Source organism: Scyliorhinus torazame, chromosome 12 (assembly GCF_047496885.1).
Source record: "Scyliorhinus torazame isolate Kashiwa2021f chromosome 12, sScyTor2.1, whole genome shotgun sequence".
Lineage (NCBI taxonomy): Eukaryota > Metazoa > Chordata > Chondrichthyes > Carcharhiniformes > Scyliorhinidae > Scyliorhinus > Scyliorhinus torazame.
In genome coordinates, this window is record NC_092718.1 from 226,899,731 (window position 1) to 226,922,268 (window position 22,538).

At 48.0% G+C, this 22,538-nt stretch overlaps 1 protein-coding gene across 8 annotated transcripts in view; it reads right to left on the reverse strand.

The window, feature by feature from the left end:
* poldip2 (polymerase (DNA-directed), delta interacting protein 2) overlaps positions 1-22,538 on the reverse strand; it is a 76,828-nt gene that overhangs the window by 10,155 nt on the left and 44,135 nt on the right. For 3 of the 8 annotated variants that reach the window (XM_072470020.1, XM_072470019.1, XM_072470018.1), the window contains exon 11: positions 3,978-4,048. The exons of 3 other annotated variants lie outside the window; for them this stretch is intronic. In XM_072470020.1, coding sequence (XP_072326121.1) covers positions 3,978-4,048 — 71 coding nt within the window. Of the gene's footprint in view, positions 1-3,915; positions 4,049-22,538 lie in introns of all 8 variants that reach the window. 2 more of the 8 variants (XM_072470023.1, XM_072470022.1) reach the window with 1 other exon arrangement.

The following is a 22,538-nucleotide window of genomic DNA, read 5'->3' on the forward strand; positions in this document are numbered from 1 at the left end:
CACCAGTACTGTACCCCAGTGTTACACAGTGACAGACCCGTCCCCACCAGTACTGTACCCCAGTGTTATACAGTGACAGACCCATCCCCACCAGTACTGTACCCCAGTGTTATACAGTGACAGACCCGTCCCCACCAGTACTGTACCCCAGTGTTATACAGTGACAGACCCGTCCCCACCAGTACTGTACCCCAGTGTTATACAGCGACAGACCCGTCCCCACCAGTACTGTACCCCAGTGTTATACAGTGACAGGCCTGTCCCCACCAGTACTGTACCCCAGTGTTATACAGTGACAGACCCGTCCCCAACAGTACTGTACCCCAGTGTTATACAGCGACAGACCCGTCCCCACCAGTAGTGCACCAGTGTTACACAGTGACAGAGCCATCCCCAACAGTACTGTACCCCAGTGTTATACAGTGACAGACCCATCCCCACCAGTACTGTACCCCAGTGTTATACAGTGACAGACCCGTCCCCACCAGTACTGTACCCCAGTGTTATACAGTGACAGACCCGTCCCCACCAGTACTGTCCCCCAGTGTTATACAGTGACAGACCCGTCCCCACCAGTACTGTACCCCAGTGTTATACAGCGACAGACCCGTCCCCACCAGTACTGTACCCCAGTGTTATACAGTGACAGACCCGTCCCCACCAGTACTGTACCCCAGTGTTATACAGTGACAGACCCGTCCCCACCAGTACTGTACCCCAGTGTTATACAGTGACAGACCCATCCCCGCCAGTACTGTACCCCAGTGTTATACAGCGACAGACCCGTCCCCACCAGTACTGTATTCCAGTGTTATACAGTGACAGACCCGACCCCACCAGTACTGTACCCCAGTGTTATACAGTGACAGACCCATCCCCACCAGTACTGTACCCCAGTGTTATACAGTGACAGACCGGTCCCCACCAGTACTGTACCCCAGTGTTATACAGTGACAGACCCATCCCCACCAGTACTGTCCCCCAGTGACAGACCCGTCCCCACCAGTACTGTATCCCCATTGTTATACAGTGACAGACCCGTCCCCACCAGTACTGTATTCGTGTTATACAGTGACAGACCCGTCCCCACCAGTACTGTACCCCAGTGTTATAGTGACAGACCCGTCCCCACCAGCACTGTACCTCAGTGTTATCCAGTGACAGACCTGTCCCCACCAGTACTGTACCCGTGTTATACAGTGACAGACCCGTCCCCACCAGTACTGTACCCCAGTGACAGACCCGTCCCCACCAGTACTGTATCCCCAGTGTTATACAGTGACAGACCCGTCCCCACCAGTACTGTACCCCAGTGTTACACAGTGACAGACCCATCCCGACCAGTACTGTACCCCAGTGTTATAGAACGATACAGCGCAGTACAGGCCCTTCGGCCCACGATGTTGCACCGAAACAAAAGCCATCTAACCTACACTATGCCATTATCATCCATATGCTTATCCAATAAACTTTTAAATGCCCTCAATGTTGGTGAGTTCACTACTGTTGCAGGTAGGGCATTCCACGGCCTCACCACTCTTTGCGTAAAGAACCTACCTCTGACCTCTGTCCTATATCTATTACCCCTCAGTTTAAAGCTATGTCCCCTCGTGAGACAGTGAGGCCCGTCCCCACCAATACTGTACCCCAGTGTTACAGTGACAGACCCGTCCCCACCAGTACTGTACCCCAGTGTTATACATGGAGACCCGTCCTCACCAGTACTGTATCCCTGTGTTATACAGCGACAGACCCGTCCCCACCAGTACTGTACCCCAGTGTTATACAGTGGCAGACCAGTCCCCACCAGTACTGTACCCCAGTGTTATTCAGTGACAGACCCGTCCCCACCAGTACTGTACCCCAGTGTTATACAGTGACAGACCCGTCCCCACCAGCACTGTACCCAGTGTTATACAGTGGCAGACCCGTCCCCACCAGTATGTACACCAGTGTTATACAGTGACAGACCCGACCCACCAGTACTGTACGCCAGTGTTATACAGTGACAGACCCGTCCCCACCAGTACTGTACCCCAGTGTTATACAGTGGCAGACCCGTCCCCACCAGTACTGTACCCCAGTGTTATACAGTGACAGACTCGTCCCCACCAGTACTGTACCCCAGTGTTATACAGTGGCAGACCCGTCCCCACCAGCACTGTACCCAGTGTTATACAGTGACAGACCCGTCCCCACCAGCACTGTACCCAGTGTTATACAGTGACAGACTCGTCCCCACCAGTACTGTACCCCAGTGTTACAGTGACAGACCCGTCACCGCCAGTACTGTACCCCAGTGTTATACAGTGACAGACCCATCCCCACCAGTACTGTACCCCAGTGTTATACAGTGACAGACCCGTCCCCACCAGTACTGTACCCCAGTGTTATACAGTGGCAGACTAGTCCCCACCAGTACTGTACCCCAGTGTTGTACAGTGGCAGACCCGTCCCCACCAGTACTGTACCCCAGTGTTATACAGTGACAGACCCGTCCCCACCAGTACTGTACCCCAGTGTTATACAGTGACAGACCCGTTCCCACCAGTACTGTACCCCAGTGTTATACAGTGACAGACCCATCCCCACCAGCACTGTACCCCAGTGTTATACAGTGACAGACCCGTCCCCACCAGTACTGTACCCCAGTGTTATACAGTGACAGACCCGTTCCCACCAGTACTGTACCCCAGTGTTATACAGTGACAGACCCATCCCCACCAGTACTGTACCCCAGTGTTATACAGTGACAGACCCATCCCCACCAGTACTGTACCCCAGTGTTATACAGTGACAGACCCGTCCCCACCAGTACTGTACCCCAGTGTTGTTCAGTGGCAGACCCGTCCCCACCAGTACTGTACCCCAGTGTTATACAGTGACAGACCCGTCCCCACCAGTACTGTACCCCAGTGTTATACAGTGACAGACCCGTTCCCACCAGTACTGTACCCCAGTGTTATACAGTGACAGACCCATCCCCACCAGCACTGTACCCCAGTGTTATACAGTGACAGACCCATCCCCACCAGTACTGTACCCCAGTGTTATAGTGACAGACCCGTCCCCACCAGTACTGTACCCCAGTGTTATACAGCGACAGACCCGTCCCAACCAGTACTGTACCTCCTTCCAACAAACACAAAGAAATCCATCAGTACCTGTGGCATGTCAGATCCTTGTTCAACAAGCCAACCTCGGTCCCAATCTCCCACCCCCCTCACCCCCATTCCATTTCTCCCATCATTTTTCTGTATGCTCTCAAGGTGAATTCTAATGTGGATGCCTGGCCCAAGATCAGTTAGACTAACGCTCTACATCCAACAACTTAATACTCAGAATACTGTTCAGGTGAAGCAAAGTTAGGGAGTGGGCAATAATTGGGTCCTGGTGCAGAGATGGAACTCAGCCCCCATTCTAAAGTCAGGCATTTTACATTTTGATAGCATATATTAACTTGACAATATTTTTGGATATACAGCAAAATTTATTGCAATTTTACAAACAGAGAAGTTGAGCTTTTTGGACGATCCGGGCTGAGGAATACAACTGGGCTAACAGCAACAGTACTAGTCGGGATACATCGGCCATTCCATTACAAATATCAACACAGGGATTTACAACGGAAGGCTGACATAAAAGGTCACAAAAATGCAATAACAGTTTTGCAGACACAAGATTTGAAATACCTCACATTCTAACTAAATCTATCTAGACCTGCATGTACCACACTCCAAGCTGAACTTTATTTTAACTAGAAGACTTCACGCCAGTTCCTGGCCGTTCCTGCTGATATCTGACTAAGGTAGCCTGGTTATTGCTAGCTCTAACTCACTGTTTTACCATGGACTGCATTTCCCACTCCCAAAAGTTCTTTGCATCCTCTATTACTAGAGTGTCTGCAGCAGCTACCTTGTGCTCAGGTTAAGGTGGTGGGCCAGGCAAGGACCCATTGGGAGAATCTTCATTCTTACTTTCGAGGGAGAATGGTGGAATGCGAACGTCGAGGAGACTCCGGTTGGCTCTCTCAAAGCGATAGGAACCCCTGTGGAATGCAGAGACAAAGTCAGCCTCTGAAAGTGGCGAGTTGTGCAGCAACACGAGGGGGAGGGGGAAGGAGATTGGTTGGGGTTTAAATGAAAGGAAAGGATTCATTCTTAGCTCCTTCAGGTAACATTGGGTTCGTAGGCAATCTCAGAAAATAAAAAAATTCACTTTCTAAACCAATCATTTTCCTCCCAAAGGCACTTCACAGGACCATCTGTCAAGCAGAATTAAAACTAAGGAGAGAGAATCTAACCATTGCCCCTTGACATTCAATGGCATTACCATGGCTGAATTCTCCATTATCAACATCCTGGGGGTTACCATGGACCAGAAACTGAATTGGGCCCAGATATACAAATACAAGAGCAGGTCAGATGCTGGGAATTGTGGCAGGAGTAATTCACCTCCTGACTGCTCAAACCTGTCCACCAGGCACATGTCAGGGGTGTGTTGGAATACCCCCCACTTGCCTGGGTGAGTGAAACTAAAATACTCAAGACTTAACACAATCCTGACTGAGCTGTGCAGCACAGGAATTCCATCCCCAGCCTGTTCTGATCCCAGCTAAATCTAGACACGGAGAGCTGGGAAGGGAAAGAACACTTTACTCCTCCTAAATCGCAGAATGATACAGTACAGAAGGAGGCCATTTGACCTCAGCATTGTTCACACAGCTTTAAATATCCAGAACTTAGTTTGAGGCAACAGTTTACAGATTGTGTGACATTACAAGAGCCTGTGCATTCATTCACAAGTTAAAGCTGCAGCATCATAAAATGCTCGACATACTTTGCACCTTGGATACACTAACAACATCAATGTCTTCAATCACACAGCACAAACAACAACTGTTCAGATAAGATTCATTTTTCTTCCGAGGGTGTATGCTGCGTTTTGCTTTGATGAACACCCAAACACCAACTCTGTATGTGTGACCCAGATGGTCAGCATCAGCATGAATATTAAACTGTGGGAGCTTCATGTGCAAGCCCAATCTGCTCAGCGCTTTCAGCTGTACAATCCCGGAGAGTCCTGTCAATCCCTCACCGCTGTACAATCCTCACTGCGGTATAATCCCTCACTGAACAAAGAACAAAGAAATGTACAGCACAGGAACAGGCCTTTCGGCCCTCCAAGCCCGTGCCGACCATACTGCCCGACTAAACTACAATCTTCTACACTTCCTGGGTCCGTATCCCTCTATTCCCATCCTATTCATGTATTTGTCAAGATGCCCCTTAAATGTCCCTATCGTCCCTGCTTCCACCACCTCCTCCGGTAGCGAGTTCCAGGCACCCACTACCCTCTGCTTAAAAAACTTGCCTCGTACATCTCCTCTAAACCTTGCCCCTCTCACCTTAAACCTATGCCCCCTAGTAATTGACCCCTCTACCCTGGGGAAAAGCCTCTGACTATCCACTCTGTCTATGCCCCTCATACTTTTATAGACCTCTATCAGGTCGCCCCTCAACCTCCGTCGTTCCAGTGAGAACAAACCGAGTTTATTCAACCGCTCCTCATAGCTAATGCCCTCCATACCAGGCAACATTCTGGTAAATCTCTTCTGCACCCTCTCTAAAGCCTCCACATCCTTCTGGTAGTGTGGCGACCAGAATTGAACACTATACTCCAAGAATGGCCTAACTAAGGTTCTATACAGCTGCAACATGACTTGCCAATTCTTATACTCAATGCCCCGGCCAATGAAGGCAAGCATGCCGTATGCCTTCTTGACTACCTTCTCCACGTGTGTTGCCCCTTTCAGTGACCTGTGGACCTGTACTCCTAGATCTCTCTGACTTTCAATACTCTTGAGGGTTCTACCATTCACTGCTGTACAATCCCTCACTGCTGTACAACCCTCACTGCTGTACAATCTTCACTGCTGTACAATCCTCACTGCTGTACAATCCCTCACTGCTGTACAATCCCTTACTGCTGTACAATCCCCACTGCTGTACAATCCTCACTGCTGTACAATCCCCACTGCTGTACAACCCTCACTGATGTACAATCCCCACTGCTGTACAAACCTCACTGCTGTACAACCCTCACTGCTGTACAATCCCTCACTGCTGTACAATCCCTCACTGCTGTACAATCCCTCACTGCTGTACAATCCCCACTGCTGTACAATCCCCACTGCTGTACAATCCCTCACTGCTGTACAATCCCTCACTGCTGTACAATCCCTCACTGCTGTACAATCCCTCACTGCTGTACAATCCCTCACTGCTGTACAATCCCTCACTGCTGTACAATCCCTCACTGCTGTACAATCCCCACTGCTGTACAATCCTCACTGCTGTACAATCCCTCACTGCTGTACAATCCTCACTGCTGTACAATCCCCACTGCTGTACAATCCCCACTGCTGTACAATTCCCACTGCTGTACAATCCTCACTGCTGTACAATCCCTCACTGCTGTACAATCCTCACTGCTGTACAATCCCCACTGCTGTACAATCCCCACTGCTGTACAATCCCTCACTGCTGTACAATCCTCACTGCTGTACAATCCTCACTGCTGTACAATCCCCACTGCTGCTTCAGGTGAGAACAGATAACTCCCATTTTAAAAAAAATTTGGGGTACCGAATTCTTTTTTCCCAATTAATGGACAATCCACCTCCCCTTTACATCTATTTGGGTTGTGGGGGTGAGACCCAAGCAGATACGGGGACAATGTGCAAACTCCACACAGTCAGTGACCCGAGGCCAGGATAGAACCCGGGTCGTCGGCGCCGTGATGCCGCAGTGCTAACCACTGCACCCCCATGCTGCCCTGTGAGGCAGCAGTGCTAACCACTGTGCCACCATGCTGCCCTGTGAGGCAGCAGTGCTAACCACTGTGCCACCATGCTGCCCTTTGAGGCAGCAGTGCTAACCACTGTACCACCATGCTGCCATGTGAGGCAGCAGTGCTAACCACTGTGCCACCATGCTGCCCTGTGAGGCAGCAGTGCTAACCACTGTGCCACCATGCTGCCCTGTGAGGCAGCAGTGCTAACCACTGTGCCACCATGCTGCCCTTTGAGGCAGCAGTGCTAACCACTGTACCACCATGCTGCCATGTGAGGCAGCAGTGCTAACCACTGTGCCACCGTGCTGCCATATGAGGCAGCAGTGCTAACCACTGTGCCACCATGCTGCCCTGTGAGGCAGCAGTGCTAACCACTGTGCTGCCATGTGAGGCAGCAGTGCTAACCACTGTGCCACCATGCTGCCCCGTCAGGCCGCAGTGCTAACCACTGCGCCGCCCTGCTTATAATTCACATTACTGATGGGACTTGGACATGCCCCACGTTTTGTATAGTTCCGAAAAAGCTATTTTTAAAAACAGGTTTCTTAAATTGCTAGTTTCTTAAATCTGATTAGATAGTGGAATTGGCTGCCACAAGGAATGGTTGAGGTTAATAGCAGAAATGCATTGAAGAGGAAGCGAGATAAACATGAGAAAGGAGAGAGGAATATGCGGAGAGTGTTAGGAGAGGGTGGTTGAGGTTTGAGACCCAGTTACATTGCATTTTCTGTAATTCACTATCAAACCTGGAGAGTCATCAAAGAGATGGGATGTAACGATAGAATTCCTACAGTGCAGAAGGCCATTCGGCCCATCGAGTCTGCACCGACCGTCTGAAAGAGCACCCTACCCTAGGCCCACTCCCCTGCCCTATCCCCATAACCCCACCTAACCTGCACATCTTTGGACTGTAGCTGGCAGACCTGACACACCGGGATAGAATAATATAATTTGAAGTACACCCTTCAGTGAAACAGCCTGTACTGTAGGAGGCATTCACCCAACACTCTGTTGACCCAACCAGAATACAACTCCATAGGAAATAACTCAGCCTCTACCACACAGACAGAAAGTGACCTGGAGGTTAACCTTTAAACCTAGAGGTTTAGAATATAAAGAAGAAGAACTTTGCTGCAGCAATACAAAGCCCCAGATAGACCACACCCGAAGCACCGGGTATAGTTCTGGCGCTTTTATTAGAAACGTTATATCAGCTTTGGAAGGAGTGCTACAGAGATGCACCAGAATTTTATCAGAGTTCCAATGGTTAGGCCATATGGATAACATAAAATGGGCTTGTACTCCTGCCAACGAGAAGGTTAAGCAGGGAGTTGATTGATGTTTTTAGGATTTTGAAAGGAATAGGGGGAGAAAGAGAGAAAAGCTTTCTGCTGGTGGGAAGTTTAGGACAAAAGAACATCATCTGAAAGTTAGAGCCAGGCCATTCTTCAGAGAAGTTAGAAAACAATTCTTCACATGAGGATGGTACAAGTTTGAAACTCTGCCCCAAAATGAATACGACATAGGATATAGGTCATTGAAACAGGCCATTCGGCCCAACCATTCCATGCTGCTTTTTATGATCCATACGAGCCTCCTCGCATGTTTGGTGATCTAAATCCATCATGATAACCCTCTATCCCCTTCTCCTTCACTGGCTTGTCTAGCTTCCCCTTCCATGTATACAAACTGCTTCAACTGCTCTCTGTGATAGCGACTTCCACATTCTCAACACACGATGGGTAAAGAAATATCTTCTGAATTCCCAACTAGATTTCTTGGTAGATGCTAGTTCAATTAACAATTTTAAATCTGAGAACAGTTTTTGCTCGTCAAGGATAATAAGGGATATGAAATCAACACAGGTGGCTGAAGTTCGGATACAGATCAGTCACGGTCTAATTCATTAGCTGAGCTTGATGACGCGGAGTTAAGGCCGGCTCCCGGGGCAGGTTGTGACACGAGACTCCCTCCACTCCCACCTGTAACCTTTCCTTATTTTCTAATCCTCTCTCTGGTCTTATTCTTCACCTCTGTCCAGCAGCAGATTCATTCTCAGCAAGAGTCACCTGAAACCCATGAACAGCTGAGAATAAATCTACAAACCAGCACTGAACAAGATAGGAGTAAGTGGCTTGGGGAAATTGTTTTTTAAAAAAAAATAATAATCTTATGTGTCACCAGTAGGTTTACATTAACACTGCAATGAAGTTACTGCGAAAATCCCCTAGTTGCCACATTCCGGCGCCTGTTCGGGTACACAGAGGGAGAATTCAGAATGTCCAATTCACCTAACAGCACGTCTTTCGGGACTTGTGGGAGGAAACCGCAGCACCCGGAGGAAACCCACGCAGGCAAGGGGAGAACGTGCAGACTCCGCACAGACAGTGACCCAAGCCGGGAATTGAACCTGGGACCCTGGAGCTGTGAAGCAACAGTGCTAACCACTATGCTACCGTACCGCATGTGGCTGGATTATAAAGGAAACATTGAGGATTAAGGCATCATGAAGATAAGGGTCAGTGCATGACTAATATCTCATACTCCTTGTACTCATAGACTGAATCAAATCTCAAATAAAACAGTGAACAGACTTTAAGAGAAGGATTAAGTTAACAATGGATGATGACATAAGCGAAGTTTACAGGCTGATGCAAACATTTCACCAGAGCAGGGGCCATTGATGTACTGCTGGGGGAGGATATTCACTGTTAACTGAAGGCTACATTGCAGAATCAGCTCAGGTAGTGCCTGCAATGTAAAGATGGCTTTACATGGGAACCCCTTCCGCAAACATTCACTCCCCCCACCACCAGTAGCAGCTGTATGTACCATCTACAAGATGCACTGCAGTAACTCACCAAGACAGCACCTTCCAAACCCACGACCACTACCATCCAGAAGGACAAGAACAGCAGGTACCTGGGAACCCCACCAGCTGGAGGTTCCCCTCAAAGTCACTCAACACCCTGACTTGGAAATATATCGGCCGTTCCTTCACTGTTGCAAAATCCTGGAACTCCCTCTCTAACAGCACAGTGGGTGTACCTACACCACAGGGACTGCAGCGGTTCAAGAAGACAGCTCACCACCACCTTCTGAAGGGCAACTAGGGATGGGCAATAAATGCTGGTCTAACCAGCGAAACGCACACCCCGTGAATGAATTTATAAAAGCTTGTTCACTGCAGTTAGGTTGCCTGTGAATTGGCCAAGCAAGTTTATACTGAGGAAATTGGCTCCTATGTTCCCCTTTTGGAGGGTCTGCTACCAGCAAGGGGGGGGGGGGAAGAGAGCTGGTTTTAACCTTCAAGCATGAAGCTCAGTTTCTCATAATCCAGTATAAAATGCAGCTTCAAACTAGTGTCAGGACCTGCAATCAAAACACACTGCAAGGACACGCTGATACTGCAAAACACACTGATACTGCAAAACACACTGCAAGGACACGCTGATACTGCAAAACACACTGCAAGGACACGCTGATACTGCAAAACACACTGCAAGGACACGCTGATACTGCAAAACACACTGCAAGGACACACTGATACTGCAAAACATACTGCAAGGACACGCTGATACTGCAAAACACACTGCAAGGACACACTGATACTGCAAAACACACTGCAAGGACACGCTGATACTGCAAGGACACGCTGATACTGCAAAACACACTGCAAGGACACGCTGATACTGCAAGGACACGCTGATACTGCAAAACACACTGCAAGGACACGCTGATACTGCAAGGACACGCTGATACTGCAAAACACACTGCAAGGACACGCTGATACTGCAAAACACACTGCAAGGACACGCTGATACTGCAAGGACACGCTGATACTGCAAAACACACTGCAAGGACACACTGATACTGCAAAACATACTGCAAGGACACGCTGATACTGCAAAACACACTGCAAGGACACGCTGATACTGCAAAACACACTGATACTGCAAAACACACTGCAAGGACACGCTGATACTGCAAAACACACTGATACTGCAAAACACACTGCAAGGACACGCTGATACTGCAAAACACACTGCAAGGACACGCTGACACTGCAAAACACACTGCAAGGACACGCTGACACTGCAAAACATACTGCAACGACACGCTGATACTGCAAAACACACTGCAAGGACACGCTGATACTGCAAAACACACTGCAAGGACACGCTGATACTGCAAAACACACTGCAACGACACGCTGATACTGCAAAACATACTGCAACGACACGCTGATACTGCAAAACATACTGCAAGGACACGCTGATACTGCAAGGACACGCTGATACTGCAAAACATACTGCAACGACACGCTGATACTGCAAAACATACTGCAAGGACACGCTGATACTGCAAGGACACGCTGATACTGCAAAACATACTGCAAGGACACGCTGATACTGCAAAACACGCTGATACTGCAAAACACACTGCAAGGACACGCTGATACTGCAAAACACACTGCAAGGACACGCTGATACTGCAAAACATACTGCAAGGACACGCTGATACTGCAAGGACACGCTGATACTGCAAAACATACTGCAAGGACACGCTGATACTGCAAAACACACTGCAAGGACACGCTGATACTGCAAGGACACGCTGATACTGCAAAACACACTGCAAGGACACGCTGATACTGCAAAACACACTGCAAGGACACGCTGATACTGCAAGGACACGCTGATACTGCAAAACACACTGCAAGGACACACTGATACTGCAAAACATACTGCAAGGACACGCTGATACTGCAAAACACACTGCAAGGACACGCTGATACTGCAAAACACACTGATACTGCAAAACACACTGCAAGGACACGCTGATACTGCAAAACACACTGATACTGCAAAACACACTGCAAGGACACGCTGATACTGCAAAACACACTGCAAGGACACGCTGACACTGCAAAACACACTGCAAGGACACGCTGACACTGCAAAACATACTGCAACGACACGCTGATACTGCAAAACACACTGCAAGGACACGCTGATACTGCAAGGACACGCTGATACTGCAAAACACACTGCAAGGACACGCTGATACTGCAAAACACACTGCAAGGACACGCTGATACTGCAAAACACACTGCAAGGACACGCTGATACTGCAAGGACACGCTGATACTGCAAAACACACTGCAAGGACACACTGATACTGCAAAACATACTGCAAGGACACGCTGATACTGCAAAACACACTGCAAGGACACGCTGATACTGCAAAACACACTGATACTGCAAAACACACTGCAAGGACACGCTGATACTGCAAAACACACTGCAAGGACACGCTGACACTGCAAAACACACTGCAAGGACACGCTGACACTGCAAAACATACTGCAACGACACGCTGATACTGCAAAACACACTGCAAGGACACGCTGATACTGCAAAACACACTGCAAGGACACGCTGATACTGCAAAACACACTGCAACGACACGCTGATACTGCAAAACATACTGCAACGACACGCTGATACTGCAAAACATACTGCAAGGACACGCTGATACTGCAAGGACACGCTGATACTGCAAAACATACTGCAACGACACGCTGATACTGCAAAACATACTGCAAGGACACGCTGATACTGCAAGGACACGCTGATACTGCAAAACATACTGCAAGGACACGCTGATACTGCAAAACACGCTGATACTGCAAAACACACTGCAAGGACACGCTGATACTGCAAAACACACTGCAAGGACACGCTGATACTGCAAAACATACTGCAAGGACACGCTGATACTGCAAAACATACTGCAAGGACACGCTGATACTGCAAAACACACTGCAAGGACACGCTGATACTGCAAAACACACTGCAAGGACACGCTGATACCGCAAAACACACTGCAAGGACACGCTGATACTGCAAAACATACTGCAACGACACGCTGATACTGCAAAACACACTGCAAGGACACGCTGATACTGCAAAACACACATACTGCAAAACACACTGCAAGGACACGCTGATACCGCAAAACACACTGCAAGGACACGCTGATACTGCAAAACACACTGATACTGCAAAACACACTGCAAGGACACGCTGATACTGCAAAACACACTGCAAGGACACGCTGATACTGCAAAACACACTGCAAGGACACGCTGATACCGCAAAACACACTGCAAGGACACGCTGATACTGCAAAACACACTGATACTGCAAAACACACTGCAAGGACACGCTGATACTGCAAAACACACTGCAAGGACACGCTGATACTGCAAAACACACTGCAAGGACACGCTGATACCGCAAAACACACTGCAAGGACACGCTGATACTGCAAAACATACTGCAACGACACGCTGATACTGCAAAACACACTGCAAGGACACGCTGATACTGCAAAACACACATACTGCAAAACACACTGCAAGGACACGCTGATACTGCAAAACACACTGCAAGGACACGCTGATACTGCAAAACATACTGCAACGACACGCTGATACTGCAAAACACACTGCAAGGACACGCTGATACTGCAAAACACACTGCAAGGACACGCTGATACCGCAAAACACACTGCAAGGACACGCTGATACTGCAAAACATACTGCAACGACACGCTGATACTGCAAAACACACTGCAAGGACACGCTGATACTGCAAAACACACTGCAACGACACGCTGATACTGCAAAACACACTGCAAGGACACGCTGATACTGCAAAACACACATACTGCAAAACACACTGCAAGGACACGCTGATACTGCAAAACACACTGCAAGGACACGCTGATACTGCAAAACATACTGCAACGACACGCTGATACTGCAAAACACACTGCAAGGACACGCTGATACTGCAAAACACACTGCAAGGACACGCTGATACCGCAAAACACACTGCAAGGACACGCTGATACTGCAAAACATACTGCAACGACACGCTGATACTGCAAAACACACTGCAAGGACACGCTGATACTGCAAAACACACTGCAACGACACGCTGATACTGCAAAACACACTGCAAGGACACGCTGATACTGCAAAACACACATACTGCAAAACACACTGCAAGGACACGCTGATACTGCAAAACATACTGCAACGACACGCTGATACTGCAAAACACACTGCAAGGACACGCTGATACTGCAAAACACACTGCAAGGACACGCTGATACCGCAAAACACACTGCAAGGACACGCTGACACTGCAAAACATACTGCAACGACACGCTGATACTGCAAAACACACTGCAAGGACACGCTGATACTGCAAAACACACTGCAAGGACACGCTGATACTGCAAAACACACTGATACTGCAAAACACACTGCAAGGACACGCTGATACTGCAAAACACACTGCAAGGACACGCTGACACTGCAAAACACACTGCAAGGACACGCTGATACTGCAAAACACACTGCAAGGACACGCTGATACTGCAAAACACACTGCAAGGACACGCTGATACTGCAAGGACACGCTGATACTGCAAAACACACTGCAAGGACACGCTGATACCGCTGCGTTTGGGATGCAGCAAAATAAACTTACATTTCTGTAGGAGCTTTAACACACTAAACATCATTAGGTCAATAACAGCAAGCCTGGCTTTGAAGGTCACTGCAGATGTGCATTGTGCCTCCATTCTGCTTTAGGTTCAGAGAACAGACAACCAGTGTCCTCGGGCCTGGAAAAGGCCGAGCAAAAACAACAGCACAGCTGGATATAGAGACCAGGAAAGGAGTGACAAGTTGGCTCTCTTTCCTCATGTAAAAAGGCGGAGGGGTGACCTAATAGAGGTCTTTAAAATTTTGAAAGGTTTTGATGGAGTGGATACAGAGAAAATGTTTCCTCGTGTGGGGAAGAGCAGAACTAGAGGCCGCCAATAGAAGATTGTTACCATAAGATAGGTACAGTAGCACCGTGGTTAACACGGCTGTCTCACAGCGCCAGGGACCCGGGTTCAATTTAGGCCTTAGGTGACTGTCAGTGTGGAGTCTGCACGCTCTCCCCGTGTCTGCGTGGGTTTCCTCCCACAGTCCAAAGGTGTGTATGTGGGGTTACGGGGATAGGGCAGGGGAGTGGGCCTCGGTAGTGTGCTCTTTCAGAGGGTTGGTGCAGCCTCGATGGGCTGAATGGCCTCCTCCTGCACAGTAGGGATTCTATGATTCTTCCAAGAAATCCAATTGGGAATTCAGAAGAAATTTCTTTACCCAGAGCGTGGGGAGAATGTGGGACTCGCTCCCACGGGGAGTGGGGAGAATGTGGAACCCGCTTCCACGGGGAGTGGGGAGAATGTGGAACCCGCTTCCACGGGGAGTGGGGAGAATGTGGAACTCGCTCCCACGGGGAGTGGGGGGGAAGGTGGGACTCGCTCCCACGGGGAGTGGGGAGAATGTGGGACTCGCTCCCACGGGAAGTGGGGAGAATGTGGGACTCGCTCCCACGGGGAGTGGGGAGAATGTGGGACTCGCTCCCACGGGGAGTGGGGAGAATGTGGGACTCGCTCCGACGGGGAGTGGGGAGAATGTGGGACTCGCTCCCACGGGGAGTGGGGAGAATGTGGGACTCGCTCCCACGGGGAGTGGGGAGAATGTGGGACTCGCTCCCACGGGGAGTGGGGAGAATGTGGAACTCGCTCCCACGGGGAGTGGGGAGAATGTGGAACTCGCTCCCATGGGAAGTGGTTGAAGTGAACAGTATAGATGCATTTGAGGGAAACGTGGACAAAACATATGAGGGAGATGGGAATTGAGGGTTACAATGAGCGAGATTCAGAGGAGGAAAGTTAGGAGGAAGCTTGAGCGGAGCATTAACTCAGACAAGGACTGGTTGGGCCCTTTATCCTAAACAATATGTAACAACATTCTGCTAGACAACATGTCCTTTATTGAGAGTTAATGAGACAGTAGAACATCACAGCCTGATGTACCAACTCACTGCCTGCCCAAGGTCTAGGCACCAATGACAGATCAGGGGTCAAGATAGAGTGAGTTGAACCAAGGTAGTCTATTTATTTTCAGAAACACGGTTAACTGTGTAATTGTGTGAAAGTGACCCCACCGTTCGGGCCGGATTATGGTGCAAATCAAAAAGATTCCATTTTTAAAATGATTTTGAAGAATGTTATCTATATTTTACAATGATTTCTATAATAGCATGCTCATTATTTATAATCACAGCCTAGATTAATCTCAGAATGACTTTAAATAGCAGCGAGATGGACCAGACTAGGAAAGAGGCAACACACTAGTGGGACCAGACTACAGTCTTGGCTGCTGAAGTAAACCTACGTCTAGACGCTTTAATCAGGAAACAAAGGAAAGGCATTGGCCACCTCACAAAATCAAATCAGGTAAAGGGCGTCATCCCTCAGCTTAATCATCACATTCATTCTCCACCAGTTTGCGAATTACATCACTGAATAAAATGTCATCTTCTGCACTCCTACATGAAGTGACTCCGACATATTACCTCAGTCGTGATGGTTTACTGATTAATGCAACTGACTGCAGGGATTCATTCTACATGTCCCACCCCCATTAACTGCTCCAGACACACTTCCAATACCCCCAAACACCTTGCTGAGCAATGAGCATAGATTTAACACCCGTCTGACCAACATGTTAATTTTGTAAATTGAATGTCAGACTGTTGGGACATGTAGCTCGGTGCCTGTGACTGCTTCAACCTGCAGCAAAAGCCCACACACACAGCCCAATAACCCCAATGACAGGATAACGGTGGAAGCTTTACTGTGTCCACTAATAACAAAAATAAACAGGAAGAGGTGGAGAGGGACAGAGGAAGAGGGGGAGAGGGACGGAGAGAGGGGGGGGAAAGAAGGATGGAGAGAGAGGGGGAAGAAGGACGGAGAGAGGGGGGAGGGACGGAGAGAGAGGGGGAAGAGGGACGGAGAGAGAGGGGGAAGGATGGAGAGAGGGACGGAGAGGGGGAAGACGGACGGCGAGGGGGGCAGAGGGATGGAGAGAGAGGGGGAAGAGGGACAGTGAGAGAGGGGGAAGAGGGATGGAGAGAGAGGGGGACAGAGAGAGGGAAGAGGGACAGAGAGAAAGGGGAAAGAGGGACGGAGAGAGAGGGGGTAGAGGGAAGGAGAGAGAGGGGGACAGAGAGAGGGAGGAGGGATAGAGAGGGGGAGAGAGAGAGAGAGAGAGAGAGAGAAAGAGGGATGGACAAAGCGAGGGAAGAGAGACTGAGAAAGGGGGGGGGGGTGGGAAAGAGGGGTGGGGAGAGAGAGAGAGGGAGTGAGAAAGGGAGGGGAGGAGCACAGAGTGATTTGGGGAATTCCAGAGCTGGTGGTCAATTGTGGAGGAATTAAATGTGGGGATGTTGGAGGTCAATAGGAGTTTGTTGCATGTCTACATTACGGCAGGGGGTTAGTTGGGCGCGGGGGGGAGATAATCACAATCATTGTTTTTAATGGGGGCATGGTGAGCCTATGAAGCTGATGAGCGTGCACAAGTTGGGCAGCATGCAGGGAGAGAGCTAATAGAAAATTACAATAGCTGCTAACATTCTTATCTATCGAAGCATAGTCAGGGTTGGATCCTCTTCCTGAACCATTACCTATTGCTGTTCCTCAAAGATGTATTTTTGACCACTTTGGCCACATCATGTGAAGACACAGCGTTAGTTTTCACAATGTAGACTGAAGATACCCAGCTCTGGATCACACCACCTCTCACTTCCTCGCCTGATGTGAAATCATCACACCACTTATCCAATACCCAGTACCAGGTCAACAGAAATCTCCAACTAAACTTTGGGGTAGACTGAAACCATTGTTTTTGATCGCTATTCCAAACTCTGTTCCCTCGCGACCGCCCCAAAAACCAGTCTGTTAACAACCTTGATGTCATATCTGACCCCAAGATCAACTTATGATCACATATTCGCTAAGACGACATATTTCCACCTCCGTAACATCGCTTGGCTTCACTCCTGCCTCTGCTGACATATTTCCTTCATGTTATCTCTACACTTGACGAGTTCAATCCACTCCCGGCTGCGTTACTCCTTTGACAAAGCTTTTGATCATTTCACCTACTATCTCCTCCTGTGGATTGTGCCATTGTTTTGATGACACTCCTGTGAAGTACCTCGGCATGTTCCATAACGTTAACAGCAGCATGAAAAACTTGTTGCAACAGAATCAGTAAACAATGTTTAATGGTGTGAAGATGCCGGCGTTGGACTGGGGTGAGCACAGTACGAAGTCTTACAACACCAGGTTAAAGTCCAACAGGTTTGTTTCGATGTCACTAGCTTTCGGAGCGCTGCTCCTTCCTCAGGTGAATGAAGAGGTATGTTCCAGAAACACATATATAGACAAATTCAAAGATGCCAAACAATGCTTGGAATGTGAGCATTAGCAGGTGATTAAATCTTTACAGATCCAGAGATGAGGTAACCCCAGGTTAAAGAGGTGTGAATTGTATCAAGCCAGGACAGTTGGTAGGATTTCGCAGGCCAGATGGTGGGGGGTGAATGTAATGCAACATGAATCCCAGGTCCCGGTTGAGGCCGTACTCATGTGTGCGGAACTTGGCTATAAGTTTCTGCTCAGCGATTCTGCGTTGCCGCGCGTCCTGAAGGCCGCCTTGGAGAACGCTTACCCGGAGATCAGAGGCTGAATGCCCTTGACTGCTTCCAGTCGGGGAACACTTCAGCAGTCAAGGGCATTCAGCCTCTGATCTCCGGGTAAGCGTTCTCCAAGGCGGCCTTCAGGACGCGCGACAACGCAGAATCGCCGAGCAGAAACTTATAGCCAAGTTCCGCACACATGAGTGCGGCCTCAACCGGGACCTGGGATTCATGTCGCATTACATTCATCCCCCACCATCTGGCCTGCAAAATCCTACCAACTGTCCTGGCTTGATACAATTCACACCTCTTTAACCTGGGGTCACCCCATCTCTGGATCTGTAAAGATTTAATCACCTGCTAATGGTCGCATTCCTAGCATTGTTTGGCACCTTTGAATTTGTCTATGTGTGTGTTTCTGGAACATACCTCTTCATTCACCTGAGGAAGGAGCAGCGCTCTGAAAGCTAGTGACATCGAAACAAACCTGTTGGACTTTAACCTGGTGTTGTAAGACTTCGTACAATGTTTAATGGGTTCGGGTTATAGCTTGACCCTCATCAGCAACTGGCAGCTGTCTCATTTCCCCTCCTTAATCCAGGGACACGGAGACCCCCTCCCTCCCCCGTAACTGACATGGACTAACTGAGCAGAGACCATGCAATCGCACTGGAACCCTGCTCTGTGTGGCTCAGTTTCTCACCGAGGGTCCAGAGACACAGGCCACTCCCACCAAGTGCAGCTTTTTAATAATCTTTTATGGGATGTAGGTGTCACAGGCAAGGCCAGGATTTGTTGTCCATCTTTACATTAGGGTTAACAAATTAATAGGATGAACAGGCAGGGCCAGTCTAACGACTGTGGAGGGGAAAGGAAACTTGAAAAATCAAAATGTAAGCTGAGACTGTGTTTTAAAGTGGTCGGTAGGAAAGGTTTAGATGGAAATGGGCCAAATGCAGGCAAATGGGGTGGTTAGCTTAGATGGGCTTTTTGGTTGGCATGGACCTGTTTGGGTTGAAGGACCTGTCTCCATGCCGTAGATTCTATGACTGTGAGAGTGAAAGTTGGGGATGAGGCGGAGTGTTATCAGAGATTAATGAAGGAGGTCAGAATGTGTGAAAAGTGGAGTGCACTTGAAAATCCGCAAAGGAAAAGACAAATCAGTCGGACATATTTAAAAACTTTGCACCTAAATACACGCAGTATTGAGAATCAATGAGCTGATGTCACAAATAGAGACAAATGGGTAGGATTTGATGGGGATCACTGAAACATGGTTACAAGGAGGACCATAACTAGGAGTTGAATGTCCGAGGATACTCGGTATTCCAAAAGGATAGATTGGATGGAACAGGAGTTGGAGTTGCTGTATAGAGTTAAAGATGACATCAAGACTGCATTAAGAAATGATATTGGCACTAAGGGCCAAAATGTTGAATCAATCTGGGTGGAAATAAAAACAAGGTAATAAACTCCTTGGTAGGAGTAATTTACAGGCCCCCGAGCAACACTTCCAAAGTGGGGCATAGAATAAACCAAGAAATAATGAGAGCTTGTGAGAAGGGCACAATGGTAATCATGGGTGATTTGAACATGCACATCGACTGGATTAATCAAATTGGCAAGGGTAGCCTGGAGGGAAATTTCATAGAGTGCATGAGGGATTGTTTCCTCGAGCACCATGTTATAGAGCCAAACAGGGAGTGGACTATTTTATATTTAGTAATATGTAATGAAGGAGGGTTGATAAAGTCTCATCGTTAAGGATCCTCTTGGAAGGAGTGATCACAGCATGCTAGAATTTCAAATTCAGATTGAGTGAGAGGGGACAGAGTGCCATACTGGAGTCTTAGCGTTGGCAGAGGTAATTATACAGGCCTGAGGAAAGAGTTGGCCCAAGTAGACTGGGACAGATAATTGAAGGGAGGACAGTTGAGCAACAATGGCGGATGTTCAGGGAGATATTAAACACCTCTCAATTAAAGTATATTCCTGAGAGGAAGATGAATTGTAAAAGGGAGAAAAATGTTACATGGCTAAACAAGGAAGTCATGAAGGCAAAAACTAGGGTATACCATTCTGCATCAGCTAGTGGTAAATTGGAGGATTGAGAGAACTTTAAGGTTCAGCAAAAGGCTACTAAAAATAAAATCAAAGAACGAAGATGAACTACAAAAGGAAACTAGCAGAAAACATAAACACTGATAACAAAAGCTTCTATAAATATGTAAAGAGAAAGGGAATAGCTAAAGTAAATGTTGGCCCTTTAGAGGACGATACTGGTGAGATAATAATGGGGAACATAGAGATGGCGGAGGCTCTGAACCAATATTTTGCCTCTGTCTTCACGGTAGAGGATAATAAAAAATTTCCAAAAACGACAGTTAATACAGAGGAACTTGTGCAATAACCATCACAGGGGAGACGGTATTGAATAAACTGATGGGATTAAAGGCAAATAAGTCTCTGGGACCTGCTGGCCTGCACCCTCAGGTATTAAGGGTGGCAGCAGAGATAGTGGATGCATTGGTGATATTTCAAAATTCCCTGGATGCTGGAAAGGTCCCGGTGGATTGAAAACACTCTAATGTGATACCCGTATTCAAAAAGGGAGAGGCAAAATGTAGGAAACTATAGACCAGTTAGCTTGATCGCTGTGGTGGGGAAGTTGCTGGAATCAATCATTAAGGAGGAGATGACTGAACATTTGGAAAGACAAAGCTCACTCCACCATTGTCAGCATGGTTTTATGAAGGGCAAGTCATGCTTGACAAACTTGCTCGAGTTCCTTGAGGATGTAACCAACAAAGTAGATAATGGGGAATCTTTGGATGTGGTATATCTAGACTTCCAGAAGGCGTTTGACAAGGTGCCACAGAAAAGACTGACCCAGGTGAGATCGCAGGGGATTGGGGGTAGAGTACTAGATTGGATTGAGGCTTAGCTGACTGACAGAAAGCAGAGGGTCGGGATAAATGGGTCCTTTTCTGGCTGGCGAACTGTAACTAGCGGGGTGCCTCAACTGTTTACAAACTAACTAAATGAATGTAACGATGCTAAGATATGTGGGAAAGCAGGCAGTGAAGAGGAAATAAAGAGTTTACAGATGGAAATAGAGAGAGTGAGCCAAATTGTGGCAGATGGAGTTTAATGTGGATAAGTTTGATGTTATCCATTTTGGCTGAAAAGAACAGAAAGACAAATTATCTAAATGGAAAGTTTGTAAGTTCATAAGAAAAAGGAGCAGAATTAGGCCATTTGGCCCATCTAGTCTGCTCCGCCATTCTATCATGGCTAATCTCGTCCTGGCTTTAACTCCACCGTCCTGCCCGGTCTCCATAATCCTTCCCCCATTACCAATTAAAAATCAACTCCTCCTCAAATTTACTGTCCCAGCATCCACTACACTCTGAGGTAGTGAATGCCACAGATTCACAACTCTTTTGGAAAAGTAGTTTTCCCTCAACTCTGTTTTAAATTTGCTACCTCTTATCTTAAGACTATGAAAGCAAATTTAAAATGCGTCTGGGCAGAGGGATCTGGGTGTCTTTGTTCATGAATCGTAGAAAGTCGGTATGCAGGGGCAGCCTGTAATTAAAAAGGCAAATGGAATGTGAGCGTTTATTGCAAAAGGACTGGAGTATAACAGTCGAGAAGTGTTGGTACAGTTGTATAGGGTGTTGGTGATCTGGAGTATTGTGTCCAGTTTTGATCTCCTTATTTGAGGATGGATGTGGTGGGATTGGAGGCAGTTCAGAGGAGATTCACCAGATTGATTCCGGGGATGAAAGGGTCGACGTTTGAGGAGCGATTAAACAGTTTGGATTTATACTCGCTGGAGTTTAGAAGGATGACAGGGGATCTGATCAGGGTGTATAAAATACTAAAAGGGATTGATAAAGTAAACGCCCTTGTGGGGCAATCTGGAACGAGAGGTCACAGGTTGAGAGGCGATAGATTTAGAACTGAGACGAGGAGGAACTACTTCTCGCAGAGGGTGGTGAATTTGTGGAACTCGCTGTTCCATACTGCGGTGGAACCTGAATCATTAACTGGTTTCAAGAA